This window comes from Ambystoma mexicanum, chromosome 11 (genome assembly GCF_040938575.1).
Source record: "Ambystoma mexicanum isolate Mex_15411 chromosome 11, UKY_AmexF1_1, whole genome shotgun sequence".
Taxonomy (NCBI): Eukaryota; Metazoa; Chordata; class Amphibia; order Caudata; family Ambystomatidae; genus Ambystoma; species Ambystoma mexicanum.
The window spans coordinates 9,060,776-9,078,950 of NC_090934.1; the positions used below are offsets into that span (position 1 = coordinate 9,060,776).

Here is an 18,175-nt window from a genome sequence, read left to right on the forward strand (position 1 = left end):
TGGTCACTGTTTTGGCTCGCGGTCACTATGGATGTTCCTGATCACTGTTTTGGCTCTCTGGCTACTTTGGGTGTTACTGGCCGGTGTCCTCACCGGTCATTATGGATGTTCCTGGTCACTGTGCTGGCTCTCTGGCCACTTACGGTGATATTGGCTGATGTGCTCGCCAGTCACTACAGATGTTCCTGGTCACTGTGTTGGCTCTCTGGTCACTTCCGTGATACTGGCAGGTGTGCTCGTCTGTCACTAAGGATGTTCCTGGTCACTGCACTGGCTCTCTGGTCACTTCTGGTGAAACTGGCCGGTGTGCTCGCTGGTCACTATGGATGTTTCTGGTCACTTTGTTGGCTCTCTTGTCACTTTGGGTGATACTAGCCGGTCATTATGGATGTTTCTGGTCACTGTGTTAGCTCTCTGGCCACTTCCGGTGATACTGGCCGGTGTACTCGCTGGTCACTATGGATGTTCCTTGCCACTGTGTTGGCTCTCTGGTCACTTCCGGTGATACTGGCCGGTGTGCTCGCTGGTCACTATGGATGTTACTGGCCACTGTGTTGGCTGTCTGGCCACTTCCTGTGATACTGGCCTGTGTGCTGGCGGTTCACTATGGATGTTCCTGGCCACTGTGTTGGCTTTCTGGTCACTTTATGTGATACTGGCCGGTGTGCTCACCGGTCACTATGGATGTTCCTGGCCACTGTGTTGGCTCTCTGGTCACTTCCGGTGATACTGGACAGTGTGCTTGCTGGTCACTATGGATATTCCTGGCCACTGTTTTGGCTGTCTGGTCACTTCCGTTGATACTAGCCGGTCACTATGGATTTTCCTGGTCACTGTGTTTGCTCTTTGGCCACTTCCAGTGATACTGGCCGGTGTGCTCGCCGGTCACTATGGATGTTCCTGGACACTGTGTTGGCTGTCTGGTCACTTCCGGTGATACTGGCCGGTCACTATGGATGTTCCTGCCCACTGTGTTGGCTGTCTGGTCACTATTGGTGATACTGACCGGTGTGCTCGCCGGTCACTATGGATGTTCATGGTCACTGTGTTGGCTCTCTTGTCACTTTGGGGTTCACAGGATGATACTGTCCGGTGTGCTCGCCTGTCACTATTGATGTTCCTGGTCACTGTACTGGCTCTCTGGTCACTTCTGGTGAAACTGGCCGGTGTGATCGCTGGTCACTATGGATGTTCCTGCTCACTTTGTTGGCTCTCTTGTCACTTTGTGTGATACTAGCCGAGGTGCTCGTCGGTCATTACGGATGTTTCTGGTCACTGTGTTGGCTCTCTGGCCACTTTGGGTGATACTGGCCGGTGTGCTCGCCAGACACTATGGATGTTCCTGGTCACTGTGTTTGCTCTCTGGCCACTTTGGGTGATACTGGCCTGTGTGCTTGCCGGTCACTATGCATGTTCCTGGCCACTGTGTTGGCTATGTGGTCACTTCTGGTGATACTCGCCATTGTGTGCTCGCCAGTCACTATGGATGTTCCTGGGCACTGTGGTGGCTCTCCGGTCACTTTGGGTGATACTGTCCAGTGTACTCGCCGGTCACTATGGATGTTTCTGGTCACTGTGTTGGCTGTCTGGTCACTTCCGGTGATACTGGCCGGTCACTATGGATGTTCCTGGCCACTGTGTTGGCTGTCTGGACACTTCCAGTGATACTAGCCGGTGTGCTTGCCAGTCACTATGGATGTTCCTGGCTGCTGTTTTGGCTCTCTGCTCAATTTAGGTGATACTGACTGGTGTGCTCGCTGGTCACTATGGATGTTCCTGGTCACTGTGTTTGCTGTTTGGTCACTATTGGTGATAGTGACCGGTGTGCTCGCCGGTCACTATGGATGTTCATGGTCACTGTGTTGGCTCTCTTGTCACTTTGGGGTTCACAGGTTATTGTGGGTTGTCGCTGGTCACTATGGATGTTCCTGACCACTGTGTTAGTTGTCTGGTCACTATGGGGTTCACAGGTCACCGCGGGTGCCCTTCAATCCTTATGGGTGCTCTCTGGTCACTGTTTTGGCTCACGGTCACTATGGATGTTCCTGATCACTGTTTTGGCTCTCTGGCCACTTTGGGTTTTACTGGCCGGTGTCCTCACCTGTCATTATGGATGTTCCTGGTCACTGTGTTGGCTCTCTGGTCACTTTAGGTGATACTGGACGGTATGCTCGCTCGTCACTATGGATGTTCCTGGTCACTGAGCTGGCTCTCTGGTCACTTCCGTGATACTGGCAGGTGTGCTCGTCGGTCACTATGGATGTTCCTGGTCACTGTACTGGCTCTCTGGTCACTTCTGGTGAAACTGGCCAGTGTGCTCGCTGGTCACTATGGATGTTCCTGCTCACTTTGTTGGCTCTCTTATCACTTTGGGTGATACTAGCCGAGGTGCTCGCGGTCATTATGGATGTTTCTGGTCACTGTGTTGGCTCTCTGGCCACTTTGGGTGATACTGGCCGGTGTGCTCGCCGGACACTATGGATGTTCCTGGTCACTGTGTTTGCTCTCTGGCCACTTTGGGTGATACTGGCCTATGTGCTCGCCGGTCACTATGCATGTTCCTGGCCACCTTGTTGGCTGTCTGGTCACTTCTGGTGATACTGGCCATTGTGTGCTCGCCAGTCACTCTGGATGTTCCTGGGCACTGTAGTGGCTCTCTGGTCACTTTGGGTGATACTGTCCAGTGTACTCGCCGGTCACTATGGATGTTTCTGGTCACTGTGTTGGCTCTCTGGTCACTTTGGGTGATACTGGCTGGTGTGCTCGCCGGTCACTATGGATGTTCCTGGCCACTGTGTTGGCTCTCTGGCCACTTCCGGTGATACTGCCCGGTCACTATGGATGTTTCTGGTCACTGTGTTGGCTCTCTGGTCACTTTGGGTGATACTGGCTGGTGTGCTCGCCGGTCACTATGGATGTTCCTGGCCACTGTGTTGGCTCTCTGGCCACTTCCGGTGATACTGCCCGGTCACTATGGATGTTCCTGGCCACTGTATTGGCTCTCTGGTCACTTCCGGTGATACTGGCCAGTCACTATGGATGTTTCTGACCACTGTGTTGGCTGTCTGGTCACTTCCGATGATACTGGCCAGTCACTGTGGATGTTCCTGGCCACTGTGTTGGCTGTCTGGTCACTTCTGGTGATACTAGCCGGTGTGCTCGCTGGTCACTATGGATGTTCCTGAACACTGTGTTGGCTCTCTGGTCACTTCCGGTGATACGGGCCGGTCACTATGGATGTTCCAGGCCACTGTGTTGGCTTTCTGGTCACTTCCAGTGATACTGGCCGGTTTGCTTGCCAGTCTCTATGGATGTTCCTGGCCACTGTGTTGGCTGTCTGGTCACTTCCGGTGATACTGGCCGTTGTACTCGCCAGTCACTATGGATGTTCCTGAACACTGTGTTGGCTCTCTGGTCACTTCCAGTGATACTGGTTGGTCACTATGGATGATCCCGGCCACTGTGTTGGCTGTCTGGTCACTTTCGGTGATATTGGCCGGTGTGCTTGCTGGTCTCTATGGATGTACCTGGCCACTGTGTTGGTTCTCTGGCCACTTCCGGTGATACTGGGCTCTGTGCTCGCCGGTCACTATGGATGTTCCTGGCCACTTTGTTGCTCTTTGGTCACTTCCGGTGATACTGGCCGGTCACTATGGATGCTCCCAGCCACTTTGTTGGCTGTCTGGTTACTTCCAGTGATACTGGCCGGTCACTATGGATGTTCCTGGCCACTGTGTTGGCTTTCTGGTCACTTCCGGTTATGCTGGCCGGTGTGCTTTCTGGTCTCTATGGATGTTCCTGGCCACTGTGTTGGCTCTCTGGTCACTTCCGTTGATACTAGCCGGTCACTATGGATTTTCCTGGCCACTGTGTTTGCTCTCTGGCCACTTCCGGTGATACTGACTGGTGTGCTCGCTGGTCACTATGGATGTTCCTCGTCACTGTGTTGGCTCTGTGGTCACTATGGGTGATACTGACCGGTGTGCTTGCCGGTCACTATGGATGTTCATGGTCACTGTGTTGGCTCTCTTGTCACTTTGGGGTTCACAGGTTACTGTGGGTTGTCGCTGGTCACTATGGATGTTCCTGACCACTGTGTTGGCTGTCTGGTCACTATGGGGTTCACAGGTCACCGCGGGTGCCCTTCAATCCTTATGGGTGCTCTCTGGTCACTGTTTTGGCTCGCTGTCACTATAGATGTTCCTGATCACTGTTTTGGCTCTCTGGCCACTTCCGTGATATTGGCTGATCTGCTCTCCAGTCACTATGGATGTTCCAGGTCACTGTGTTGGCTCTCTGGTCACTTCCGTGATACTGTCAGGTGTGCTCGTCGGTCACTATGGATGTTCGTGGTCACTTTGTTGGCTCTCTTGTCACTATGGGTGATACTAGCCGAGGTGCTTGCCGGTCATTATGGATGTTTCTGGTCACTGTGTTGGCTCTCTGGCCACTTTGGGTGATAATGGCCGGTGTGCTCGCCGGACACTATGGATGTTCCTGGTCACTGTGTTTGCTCTCTGGCCACTTTGGGTGATACTGGCCTGTGTGCTCGCCGGTCACTATGCATGTTCGTTGCCACTGTGTTGGCTGTCTGGTCACTTCTGGTGATACTGGCCATTGTGTGCTCGCCAGTCACTATGGATGTTCCTGGGCACTGTGTTGGCTATCTGGTCACTTTGGGTGATACTGTCCAGTGTACTCGCCGGTCACTATGGATGTTTCTGGTCAGTATGTTGGCTCTCTGGTCACTTTGGGTGATACTGGCTGGTGTGCTCGCCGGTCACTATGGATGTTTCTGGTCAGTATGTTGGCTCTCTGGTCACTTTGGGTGATACTGGCCGGTGTGCTCGCTGGTCACAATGGATGTTCCTAGCCACTGTGTTGGCAGTCTGGCCACTTCCGGTGATACTGGCCGTTGTACTCGCCGGTCACTATGGACCTTCCTGGCCACTGTGACTATGGCGGCTCTGCGGTCTCTATGGGAGGCCTTGCTCTGGCCTTGCAGTTATAGATACTAGGGACGCAGCAAGCTCGGAAATGCTTGAATGACATGTGCACCTGTCCCCGAGGGGGGGGGGCACAGGCACGAACCTTGTGCAGTCATGGGGGGAGGCGCTGAGCGCAGCTCCAAGGTGGGGGCTGTGGGTGGAGTCCCGGGGGGAGGCCGTGCCCCCACAGCCAGTCTCTCCGAAGCAGCTGACCATCCCTGTGCCTCGGCCTGTGCCCACCATCCCAGGACAGCTGGATCCGAGGGAGACCCCGAGAAAGACCCAAAGGAGGTATGATAAGGGTTCAGCTGAGGGCAGCCGGGGACGGGGGCCACAGGTGGCAGGGAGACCCCGAGACAGCGCGGGAGGCCTCCAGGAAGAGCCAAGACCGAGAATGGGGAAAGTTACCAAGAGGGCGAGCCCGGTGACGCGGGCGAACCCCAAGTGACGGTGTGATTTAAGAGTAAACACGGGTGAACGCCTTGATACCAACGGGGAGCCTCGGCTGGAGCGAGACCCCTCATAATTAGGGAGATCCCTTGGATTTAGGGAGACCCCCAGACGAAGAGGACCTGCCCTGAGGGAGGGGACCCCGGGCGAAGAGGGAGGGGATCCCGGGTGAAGAGACAGGACCTGAGGGTGGGGACCTCAGGTGAAGAGACAGGCCCTGAGGGTGAGGGTGGGGACACCAGGTGATGAGGGAGGTCCTGAGGGAGGGAACCCCGGGTGAAGAGGGAGGCCCTGGGGGTGGAAACCCCAGGTGAAGAGGGAGGCCCTGAGGGGGGGGGGCAGGTGAAGAGACAGGCCCTGAGGGGGGAACCCCAGGTGAAGAGGGAGGCCCTGAGGGAGGGAACCCCAAGTGAAGAGAGAGTCCCTGAGAGGGGGGGCAGGGGAAGAGACAGGCACTGAAGGGGGGACCCCAGGTGAAGAGACAGGCCCTGAGAGGGGGGCAGGTGAACAGACAGGCTCTGAGGGAGGGGACCCCAGGTGAAGAGGGAGGCCCTGAGGGAGGGAACCCCAAGTGAAGAGAGAGGCCCTGAGAGGGGGGCGGGTGAAGGGACAGGAAAGGCACTGAGGAAGCGGACCCCAGGTGAAGAGGGAGGCCCTGAGGGAGGGGGCCCACGGGTGAAGAGACAGACACTGAGGGAGGGGGGCCCAGGTGAAGAGACAGGCCCCGAGGGAGGGGGTGACCCCAGGTGAAGACGGAGGATCTGAGGGGGGGGCCCAAGGTGAAGAGACAGGCACTGGGGGAGGTGGGGGGTGAAGAGGGAGGCCATGAGAGGGGGGTGGGCAAGTGAAGAGACAGGCCCTGAGGGGGGCAGGTGAAGAGAGGGGCCCTGAGGGAGGCGGGACCCCAGGTCAAGAGACAGGCCCTGAGGGTGGGGACCCCTGGTGAAGAGGGAGGCCCTGGGGGAGGGGGGACTCCAGGTGAAGAGGAAGGCCCTGAGAGGGGGGCAAGTGAAGAGACAGGCCCTGAGGAGGGGCAGGTGAAGAGGGAGGCCCTGAGGAGGGGGGCAGGTGAAGAGGGAGGCCCTGGGGGAGGGGGGACCCCAGGTGAAGAGGAAGGCACTGAGGGAAGAGGAAGGCACTGAGGGAGGGGGGACCCCAGGTGAAAGGACAGGCCCTGAGGGAGGGGGGACCCCAGGTGAAAGGACAGGCCCTGAGGCGGGGGGCAGGGGAAGCCCTGTGATATAGAGATCCTGGGGGTGGAGGGAGATCCTCGACATACAGGGAATCCCTGAGATTGCGGGGTCCTCTGAGGATCAGGGTGAGCCTTGCGGTGCGGTGCGGGCAGGGTCGGACTGGGGCATGAAACGGTCTCGGACAGCAATGACGAAATGGCCACAGCTCCAAAAGGCAGTTCATTCATTTATTTAGTGACAGGCTGGTTGAGTAGCACCCAAGGGGGATGTTCATGTTTCAAATTGTGCAATTTAAAGGATATGTTCAGTAACACTGTTCAAAACTACAGGCCGCAAAGTGAATTTACTAATCAAAGTGGCCTAATTTGACAAAAAACGGGCCCACAGTAGCATGGGGGCATGGAATTCGGGAATTGCCCTATTGCCCCATGGGCCAGTCCGACCCTGAGTGCGGGAGGTCGCCGAAAAGGAACCGCGTAGAGCTCAATTGCGACTTTAAGGCGCGGAGGCGCTATACCATACCCAGGAGATGGAGTGGGGGACGGACGCCCCCACCCCAGCCCAGCGTTGTATGTTGGCAGCTGTCCAGTGCCTGCAGCCTGGACAAACGCACAGTCCATTGGGCACTGGTGCGGTACGGAGGGGGGAGGGGGCACCCGCTGGGGTACACTGGTGCCCACCCATTCGGCAGACACTTCCGGGGACTCGACTTCCTACTGGTCTGTCTCCATCTTTACCCTGGCCTACTCTTGGCATTGCTGTGCTTCGCTATGGGAGGTGGGGGGGGGCGGGGTGGCGGAGGGGGGGGGGTGTCAAGTGTGTGAGGTGACGCAATCAACCCCACTCTTCAGTGGGGGCGCATTAGCAGAACCTTCTGCATTGTAGTATCAGGGCAGGCTGGGACCACCAGGCTGGGCTGTGAGTACCAGGTCTTGCTTATGTTAAAGGTTCTTATACTGCGCACTGTTGCCACCTGCGTGGCTTCTTGGCGCTCGGGCTGATCTTTAAGGCAAGAGGGTGGGGGTGGGGGAGGGGGTAGCAGGACTGAGCGGGAGAAAAGAGCAAGAGAGCTGTGATGTTCTGTTGGCGGCTTAAGTTCGGATGCACCAGTCACTGAGCGTAGGTGTGTTTTTTGGTTGGTAGCCACCACCTGCTGCTGGGTGAGGTTATGTGTGGTTTGTTTGGTTGTTGTGGTGTAGTGAAGTGCATGCGATTTGTTGTGCCATAGAGGTATGGTTGTGTTTAGTTCGGAGTTTAAGAGATGTATGCACAGCGGTGAGCTTCGCACCCTGTCCTACCCCCGCTGTTTTGATTAACTAGGGCCCATATCCCTTCCCCTGGCGTACATTTCGGTGTGCAGCAATTACCACTCCTATGTTGTGTGCAGAAGTGTGGGTTTTCAATAGGGTTATTTGGTGGCAGTACCTTTTCTACCCCCAGTGTTCACACTAAGTGCCGCCCGTGTCCCTTCCTCTTTAGGACATTTTGGTGTGGAGCAATTACCACCCCCTCCCCCCATGTTCCTCCAGGATGGGGTGTGTTCCCTGTGCCCTGCGGTCCATCAGTTCCAAGATCAGGACACCTCTCTCTCCTCTGCTTCCATTTTAGGCCCTTTATCAGTGGTCCAAAGAAGTCAGATCCAGCTCTCTCCCCTGTTTCCCCTTTGACCCTCTATAGGGAAAGGGGCGCTATAGGTCTCCAAACCCCTCCCGCCCATTCAGACGCCTCTCTTGTTTCCTGCACTCCACTCTTGTCTTCTTTCCTGCACTCCCCTCTGTCTGTTTTCCTGCGCTCCACTCTGTCTTCTTTGCTGCACTCCACTTTGTCTTCTTTCCTGCACTCCACCCTGTCTTCTTTCCTGCACTCCACTCTGTCTTCTTTGCTGCACTCCACTTTGTTTTTTTTCCTGCACTCCACTGTGTCTTCTTTCTTGCACTCCGTTCTGTCTTCTTTGCTGCACTCCACTTTGTCTTCTTTGCTGCACTCCACTCTGTCTTCTTTCCTACACTCCACTCTGTCTTCTTTGCTGCACTCCACTTTGTCTTCTATCCTGCAGTCCACTCTCTCTTCTTTCTTGCACTCCCCTCTGTCTTATTTCCTACACTCCACTCCATCTTCTTTGCTGTACTCCACTCTCTCTTCCTTTTCTTGCACTCCCCTCTGTCTTCTTTCCTGCACTCCACTCCATCTTCTTTGCTGCACTTCACTCTCTCTTCTTTATTGCACTCCACTCTGTCTTCTTTCCTGCACTCCACTCTGTCTTCTTCCTGCACTCCTCTCTCTCTTCTTTCCTACACTCCACTCTGTCTTCTTTCTTGCACTCCACTCTCTCTTCTTTCCTGCACTCCACTCTGTCTTCTTTCCTGCACTCCAGTCCATCTTCTTTGCTGCACTTCACTCTCTCTTCTTTCTTGCACTCCACTCTGTCTTCTTTCCTGCACTCCACTCTGTCTTCTTTCCTACACTCCCCTCTCTCTTCTTTCCTGCACTCCACTCTGTCTTCTTTCCTGCACTCGACTCTCTCTTCTTTCCTGCACTCCACTCTGTCTTCTTTCCTGCACTCCCCTCTCTCTTCTTTGCTGCACTCCACTCTGTCTTCTTCGCTGCACTCCACTCTGTCTTCTTTCCTGCACTCCACTCTGTCTTCTTTCCAACACTCCACTTTGTCTTTTTTCCTGCACTCCACTTTGTCTTCTTTCCTGCACTCCCCTCTCTCTTCTTTCATGCACTGCACTCTGTCTGCTTTGCTGCACACCACTCTCTCTTCTTTCCTGCACTCCACTCTGTCTTCTTTCCTGAACTCCACTCTGTCTTCTTTCCTGCACTCCACTCCATCTTCTTTGCTGCACTCCACTCTCTCTTCTTTCTTGCACTCCACTCTGTCTTCTTTCCTGCACTCCACCCTGTCTTCTTTCCTACACTACCCTCTCTCTTCTTTCCTGCACTCCACCCTGTCTTCTTTCCTGCACTCCACTCTCTCTTCTTTCCTGCACTCCACTCTGTCATCTTTCCTGCACTCCCCTCTCTCTTCTTTGTTGCACTCCACTCTGTCTTCTTTCCTGCACTCCACTCTGTCTTCTTTCCTACACTCCACTTTGTCTTTTTTCCTGCACTCCACTTTGTCATCTTTCCTGCACTCCCCTCTCTCTTCTTTCCTGCACTGCACTCTGTCTGCTTTGCTGCACACCACTCTCTCTTCTTTCTTGCACTCCACTCTGTCTTCTTTCCTGCACTCCACTCTGTCTTCTTTGCTTCACTCCACTTTGTCTTCTTTCCTGCACTCCACTCTGTCTTCTTTCCTGCACTTCCCTCTCTCTTCTTTCCTGCACTCCACTTTGTCTTCTTTCCTGCAATCCACTCTGTCTTCTTTGCTCCCCTTCACTCCACTCTGTCTTCTTTGCTGCACTGCACTTTGTCTTCTTTCCTGCACTCCACTCCACTCTGTCTTCTTTGCTGCACTCCACTTTGTCTTCTTTCCTGCACTCCATTCTGTCATCCTTCTTGCACTCCACTCCGTGTTCTTTCCTGAGCCCCACTCTGTCTTCTTTCCTGCACTCCACTCTGTCTTCTTTGCTGCATTCCACTTTGTTTTCTTTCCTGCACTCCACTCTGTCTTCTTTCTTGCACTCCACTCTGTCTTGTTTCCTGCACACCACTCTGTCTTCTTTCCTGCCCTCCACTCTATCTTCTTTGCTGCACTCCACTTTGTTTTCTTTCCTGCACTCCACTCTGTCTTCTTTCTTGCACTCCACTCTGACTTCTTTCCAGTACACCACTCTGTCTTCTTCCCTGCACTCAACTATGTGTTCTTTGCTACACTCCGCTCTGTCTTCTTTCCTGCACTCCACTCTGTCTTCTTTGCTACACTCCACTTTGTCTTTTTTCCTGCACACCACTTTGTCTTCTTTCCTACACTCCACTCCACTTTGTCTTCTTTCCTGCCCTCCACTCTGTCTTCTTTCCTACTCCATCTTCTTTGCTGCACTCCACTCTCTTCTTTCCTGCACTCCACTCTGTCTTCTTTCTTGCACTCCACTCTGTCTTCTTTCCTGCACTCCACTCTGTCTTCTTTCCTGCACTCCACTCTCTCTTCTTTCCTGCACTCCACTCTGTCTTCTTTCCTGCACTCCCCTCTCTCTTCTTCGCTGCACTCCACTCTGTCTTCTTCACTGCACTCCACTCTGTCTTCTTTCTTGCACTCCACTCTGTCTTCTTTCCTGCACTCCACTTTGTCATTTTTCCTGCACTTCACTTTGTCTTCCTTCCTGCACTCCACTCTGTCTTCTTTCCTGCACTCCCCTCTATCTTCTTTCCTGCACTGCACTCTGTCTTCTTTGCTGCACTCCACTCTCTCTTCTTTCTTGCATTCCACTCTGTCTTCTTTCCTGCACTCCACTCAGTCTTCTTTCCTGCACTCCACTCTGTCTTCTTTGCTACACTCCACTTTGTCTTCTTTCCTGCACTCCACTTTGTCTTCTTTCCTGCACTCCACTCTGTCTTCTTTGATGCACTCCACTCTGTCTTCTTTGCTGCACTCCACTTTGTTTTCTTTCCGCACTCCACTCTGTCTTCTTTCTTGCACTCCACTCTGTCTTCTTTCCTGCACACCACTCTGTCTTCTTCCCTGCACTCAACTATGTCTTCTTTGCTGCACTCCACTTTGTTTTCTTTCCTGCTCTCCACTGCGTCTTCTTTCTTGCACTCCACTCTGTCTTCTTTGCTGCACTCCACTTTGTCTTCTTTGCTGCACTCCACTCTGTCTTCTTTCCTGCACTCCACTCTGTCTTCTTTGCTGCACTCCACTTTGTCTTCTTTCCTGCAATCCACTCTGTCTTCTTCCCTGCACTCCACTCTGTCTTCTTTGCTACACTCCACTCTGTCTTCTTTCCTGCACTCCACTCTGTCCTCTTTGCTGCACTCCACTCTGTCTTCTTTCCTGCACACCACTCTGCCTTCTTTCCTGCACTCCACTCTGAACAGCAATTGGCGAAACACCTAGAAGAGGAATCAAGCAGCTCAGGGACGACCACCTAGACTTGAATCACAGGAGCAATATGGTTACCCCTAGAACTGGGATACCGTGCAGGAGGAGAACCCCTAGAACTGGATAGAAAACAGCAGTGGCAAACACCCGGAACTGGAGTACAGCCGTAGTAAAGAAACACCTACAGCTGAAACACATTAGTATAGGGGACAACACCTAGAACTGGACAGAAACCATTTAGATTCCACACACCTGGCAAGTGGGAAACCAACGCCTACATTTGAGATACAGCAGTAAGTAGAAAACGCTTGGATTTTAGAATACCAGACCATGTTACACTGTCCTGTGCTGTGAGTACTAGGCCGTGGTACAATGTCCTGTGCTCTAAAGACCAGGCCATGATACAGTGTCCTGTGCTATGGGTACAAGACTATGGTACTCTGCTATATCTGATACTCTTGATATCCTTGCCCCTGTCATGAGAATCCACCTGAAGCCCAAAGCCAAGTGTAATTCCTGGTACGACTCAGACCTCGTCATCCTGAAACGCAAGTGCAGGGTGGCCGAGAGGAAATGACGCACTTCATGTACATTCTCTGACAAACTGTCCTGCCGCCTGCTCCAAAGGCAATACCGGCTCTCTGTCCTAACCAAGAAGAGAGCTCATATCCAAGCCCGCGTCTCTGCAGCCTCTAACAACTTGGCTGAACTCTTTAAAATCTGCAAGGAACTGGGCAATCCTGCCGCAGTCTCTACCTCTCCTGTCCCTTCCCAGGCGCTCTGCATGGCACTGGCTTCTCACTTCATCTCTAAAACTCAGGACATCCTGTACTCACTCTCCTCCTCTCCCCTCCACCCCCCTAATCCCTGCTCCTCCTCTGACCCTTCTGCAGCCACCTCTCCTCCCTCTTTCTCTGCCTTTCCCCTGTTTTCCACAGACAAAGTTTCTAGACAAGTCCGATCTATGAAAGTCTCGTCGAAACAGGTTCACCACTTTTCCTCCAAAACTATCAAGGACCACATCGACTCCCTGGCTCCTGCCCTGGCTGATTTCTGCAATCACTCCTTCGCTACTGGAGTCTTCCCATCCCCCCTGAAGCACTCCCTTGTACACCCTCTTCTTAAGAAACCCTCTGCCGACTCCTCCTGCCCGGCTAACTATCGCCCAATCTCTATCACTCCCTTCCTGGGCAAGCTCCTGGAGGAACTGGCCATCTCCCAGCTTAATCTCCACACTGAATCTGTTGGATGTTGGATGTTTTCATGACCATCAGTCTGGCTTCAGATCTGCCAGAAGCACGGAAACTGCTCTCCTGAACATCCGTGAAGACCTGCTCTCCAACCTCGACTCTAACACCCCCTGCGTTCTCATCCTGCTTGATCTCTCCTCTGCCTTTGATACTGTCAACCATGCCACCCTGCTCAACCGTTTCGGTGATAACCTGGGTATCACTGGTCAGGCTCTGGCGTGGCTGACCTCTTTCCTCTCTGACCGTCCTTCCCAGGTCCAACTTGGGTCCTTCCTCTCCGTTGTCTTTTACTCTACCTGTGGTGTCTCCCAGGGGTCTAACCTCTCTCCCTGGCTTTTCAACCAATACCTGGCACTCCTTGCCCACGGCATTGCCACTCTCTGCCCCAACTTTCAGTGCTATGCGGATGATACCCAGCTTATTTTCAGGCTACCCTCGGCCTCCTACTCTCCTTCCCTCATCTCCGACTGTCTGTCTGCTATCCAGGAATGGGGTGCCGCCAATGACCTCTGCCTTAATGCCAGTAAGACTGAGATTCTTCTCATTGGCTCACCCGCTCCCTCCTTCCCTATAGATCTCTGGCCGGCCTCTCTTGGCCCTCTTCCTGCTCCCACCTGCAAGGCTAAAAACCTGGGGGTCATCTTCGACTCCACACTCTCCTTCTCTCCTCACATCTCTGATGTCTCTAAGAAGTCACACTACCAACTGAACCTCCTCAGAGGTATTCTTCCTTTCTGCTCCTTCCCCCAGAAGCTCACTGTCTCCAGAGTTCTGGTTCTCTCTAGGCTGGACTATTGCAACAGCCTCTTCCTAAATCTGCCTGCTTCTACTCTCCGCCCTCTGCAACTTATCCAGAACAGGACTGCAAGACTTGTCCTTGGCCTCAAGCCCAGGGATCGTATCTCTCCAGGACTGAAATCTCTGCACTGGCTCCCTGTGGCTGCGAGGATTAAGTTCAAAACCCTCTGCATCATCCACAAGGCCTCACTACCTTCAACTCTCTCTTCCTAAATACCTCCCTTCCCAAGCTCTCCGCTCATCCACCTCCAACCTCTTCAGGGTCAGTCGCTCCTCCAAGCAACGAGTTGGTGGTAGATCTCTTTCTTCGGCTGGGGCCTCTCTCTGGAACAGCCTCCCTGCCTCCCTTAAACTTGAGGAGAACCATCTACGGTTCCGGAAGCATCTCAAAACCTTTCTCTTCGCTTCCGCATTTTCTCCTCCTCTCCTCTGCTGACCTCCTGGCTGTTACCTGAACTGCACTGGCTACCTGGACACCCTCTAATCTTGGGCCCAGGTCCCTCCCCCCACCAGCGTCAAACACCTGCACTGCCCACCTGGCAACCCCCACACTTGGGGACTGTTTCTGTATCCCTACAGTCCCCCTACCAGCCCTTGACACTTGACGTGTGCACTTACCATTGCACTTGCCACATGTTGGCCGTTACTTATTATTGTTATCATCTTTTCTCATGTACTGCACTGTCCCTGCCCCCTTCCCATGCACTTGCACGATCTGAATGACACCTGGCCTAGTAGGATCGTTGTCCGTCTTCCCTTTTGTTTCCCTCCCTTGCCACGTCGCGCCTTGAAACACTTGTGTATAGGCGCGTTATAAATGCCATATCATATCATATCATACAATGTCCTGTGCTGTGAGTACCAGGACGTGGCACAATGTCCTGAACTGTTTTGTGAAAGTCACCCCGAGTGGGACGGGTTTGCCTAGACGTGGGTCCCGTGCTGCTGGGCAAAGAGACCCAAGCTCCTGCTCACTGATGAGGCCCAACAAGGCTGAAACATGTCTGGGGGATGCTTGTGGTCTCGTGCAGAAGGGATGCGACCTAGCAGTTTGGGATGGACTGCCCCTTTTGGGGTGGGACCAAGCCTGATTAGCATAGTCTTTCCCCTTCTGTAATGGCGTGGCAGGTGAAGAACAGTGGTCTGGAGGGTTGCCCAGAGCAATGCCAAAAGTTAGGATTCATTCCAAGCCTTCCAGCCATCACATCTTTTATTATTTTCTGAACTGAGTACCGGGCTATGGCACAGTATCCTGCGCTGTGAGCACCAGGCCTTGGTATAATATTCTGGGCTGGGAGCACCAGGTCTTGGTATAATATTCTGGGCTGGGAGTACTAGGTCTTGGTGCAATGTGTATTCATTTTATTTATTAATTTATAAAGCGTGCTAAACCAGGAGGCATCAGAGGTGCTGGTTGTATAGGTAAGCAGAGGATATAAACAGGTTTTAGGCTGCAAGTCCAAAGCAGGTGATATCCTGGGTGAACAGGAGAGTCTTGAGGTTTTTGCAAAGCGCCCAGTATGATTGCTCTGATCTAAGGTTTAGTGGTAAGGCCTTCCAGTTCTTAGTGGCAATTGCAGTGAAACTCTGCCTGCCCGACCTCTTTAGTCTGAATCCGAGCGGGATCAGAAAGGGCGCGTTGAGAGTGCTCATCGCGCGTAGGCCTTGTAGATTGCGCCACTGTGATTTTTTGCAAAGGCTGCCCTGGACCAGTGTCCAAGATACATTTAATGGCCAGAGTTTTGAATATAATACGCTTGCGTATTTGGAGCCAGTGCTGTTCTAGACTGGGGTGTGACTACCAGGCCATGATATAGTGCCCTGCGCTGTGAGTACCAGAGCATGTTACAATGTCCTATGCTGTGAGTACCGGGCCATGGTACAATATCCTACGCTGTGAGTACCGGGCCATGGTACAATATTCTATGCTGTGAGTACCAGGCCATGGTACAATGTCCTGTTCGCTGAGTAGCAGACCATGTTACAGTTTCCTGCGCTGTCAGTACCAGACCATTATGCAATGTCCTGTGCTGTGAGTACCGGGCCATGGTACAATGCCCGGCACTGTGGGCACCAGTCTGTGCTATAATCCTGCGTGCTAAGTATCAGGGCATGATACAATGTTCTAGCCTGTGAGTACCAGGCCAAGGTATAAATAGTGTGTGCCGTGAGTAGTAGGTCTTGATCTGCTGCTCTGCAGGTCTTAGTGCAGTGTTCTGTGATGTGAGTACCCCGCTGTTGTATACTGTTCTGTTCAAGAATGTCAAATATTGGTATAATGTTCTGCGCTGTGAGTATCAGGTCGTAGTGCAGTGTTCTGTGTTGTTCTGCACTAAGAGTATCAGATATTGGTATACCGCTCTGCGCTGTGAGTATCAGGTCTTAGTGCAGTGTTCTGTGATGTTCTGCACTAAGAGTATCAGGTATTGGTAAACTGTTCTATGCTGTGAGTATCCGGTCTTAGTGCAGTGTTCTGTGATGTGATTGCCCAGCCTTTGTATGCTCTTCTGCTCAAGAGTATCAAATATTGGTAAACTGTTCTGCGCTGTGAGTATCAGGTCGTAGTGCAGTGTTCTGTGATGTTCTGCACTAAGAGTATCAGGTATTGGTAAACTGTTCTATGCTGTGAGTATTCGGTCTTAGTGCAGTGTTCTGTGATGTGATTGCCCAGCCTTTGTATGCTCTTCTGCTCAAGAGTATCAAATATTGGTATAATCTTCTGTGCTGTGAGTATCAGATCGTAGTGCAGTGTTCTGTGATGTTCTGTACTAAGAGTATCAAATATTGGTAAACTGTTCTATGCTGTGAGTATCCGGTCTTAGTGCAGTGTTCTGTGATGTGATTGCCCAGCCTTTGTATGCTGTTCTGCTCAAGAGTATCAAATATTGGTATACTGCTCTGTGCTGTGAGTATCAGGTCTTAGTGTAGTGTTCTGTGATGTTCTGCATTAAGAGTATCAAATATTTGTATACTGTTCTACGCTGTGAGTATCAGGTCATAGTGCAGTATTCTGTAATGTTCTACACTTAGAGTATCAAATATTGGTAAACTCTTCTGTGCTGTGAGTATCAGGTCGTAGTGCATTGTTCTGTGATGTTCTTCACCAAGAGTATCAGATATTGCTATAATGTTCTGCACTGTGAGTATCAGGTCTTAGTGCAGTGTTCTGTGATGTTCTTCACTAAGAGTATCAGATATTGGTATACTGATCTGCAGTGTGAGTATCAGGTCTTAGTGCAGTGTTCTGTGATGTTCTTCACTAACAGTATCAGATATTGGTATACTGATATGCAGTGTGAGTATCAGGTCTTAGTGCAGTGTTCTGTGATGGTCTGCACTCATTTATTTATTTTATTTATATTTATATAGCGCGCAAGCAGCCCAAGGGCATTGGGGCGCTGTTACTTGCATGAGCTTAGTTACAGAGGTACAGACGTGGTAGCAGTACATGGCACATTGCATACAAACACAGACATAGGTATCATTACAGCTTATTTGATTGGTCAATACAGATTAAGCAGTGGGTCCTATGGTTGATATTCATGCCGCTACGAAGGACCTTATGAGAAGAGGATGGTTTTCATTGCTTTACGGAAAGCGAGGAGGGAGGCCTCACTTCGGATGGTGGTAGGTAATGCATTCCAGTGAGTAGGTGCGAGATATGGGAAGCTGGATCCACCCGCTCTAGCTCTTTTTACTAGTGGCACACAGAACATGTTGGTATAGGGTGATCTGGTTGGTCTTGTAGAGGCGACTAAGAGTATCAGATATTGGTATAATGTTCTGCACTGTGAGTATCAGGTCTTAGTGCAGTGTTCTGTGATGTTCTTCACTAAGAGTATCAGATATTGCTATACTGATCTGCAGTGTGAGTATCAGGTCTTAGTGCAGTGTTCTGTGATGGTCTGCACTAAGAGTATCAGATATTAGAATACTGTTTTGCACTGCGGGCATCAGGCATTAGTAGTGTTCTGTGTTGTTCTGCACTAAGAGTATCACATATTGGTATACTGTTCTATGCTGTGAGTATCAGGTCGTAGTGCAGTGTTCTGTGATATTCTACACTGAGTATCAAATATTGGTAAACTGTTCTGCACTGTGAGTATCCAGTTGTAGTGCAGTGTTCTGTGATGTTCTGCACTAAGAGTATCAAATATTGGTAAACTGTTCTGCGCTGTGAGTATCAGGTCTTAGTGCAGTGTTCTGTGATGTGAGTACCCAGCCTTTGTAGTCTGTACTGTTGAAGAGTATCAAATATTGGTATACTGTTCTGCGCTTTGAGTATCAGATCTTAGTGCAGTGTTCTGTGATGTTCTGCACTAAGAGTATCAAATAGTGGTATACTGTTCTGCGCTGTGAGTGCCAGGCTATGGTACATTTTCCTGCTCTGGTAAAAACCGACGGTGGTATAATCTGAGCTGTGAGTACCAGGCCTTGGTAAACAGTGTGCACCGTGAGTACCCGGTCTTGATCTACTGTTCTGCACTATATTATATCTTAGTGCAGTGTTCT

At 51.9% G+C, this 18,175-nt stretch overlaps 2 protein-coding genes across 2 annotated transcripts in view; one reads left to right on the forward strand and one right to left on the reverse strand.

Moving 5' to 3' along the window:
• Window positions 1-5,167: 5,167 nt before the first annotated feature.
• Window positions 5,168-18,175, forward strand: part of LOC138502983 (kelch-like protein 31) — a 184,419-nt gene continuing 171,411 nt past the window's right edge. Inside the window, exon 1 of the mRNA XM_069622390.1 lies at window positions 5,168-5,279. The gene's annotated coding sequence lies outside the window, so the exon portion shown is untranslated. The remainder of the gene's footprint in view (window positions 5,280-18,175) is intronic.
• Window positions 10,880-18,175, reverse strand: part of LOC138504880 (S-antigen protein-like) — a 30,632-nt gene continuing 23,336 nt past the window's right edge. The window contains exon 2 of the mRNA XM_069625290.1: window positions 10,880-11,603. Coding sequence (XP_069481391.1) covers window positions 10,880-11,603 — 724 coding nt within the window. The remainder of the gene's footprint in view (window positions 11,604-18,175) is intronic.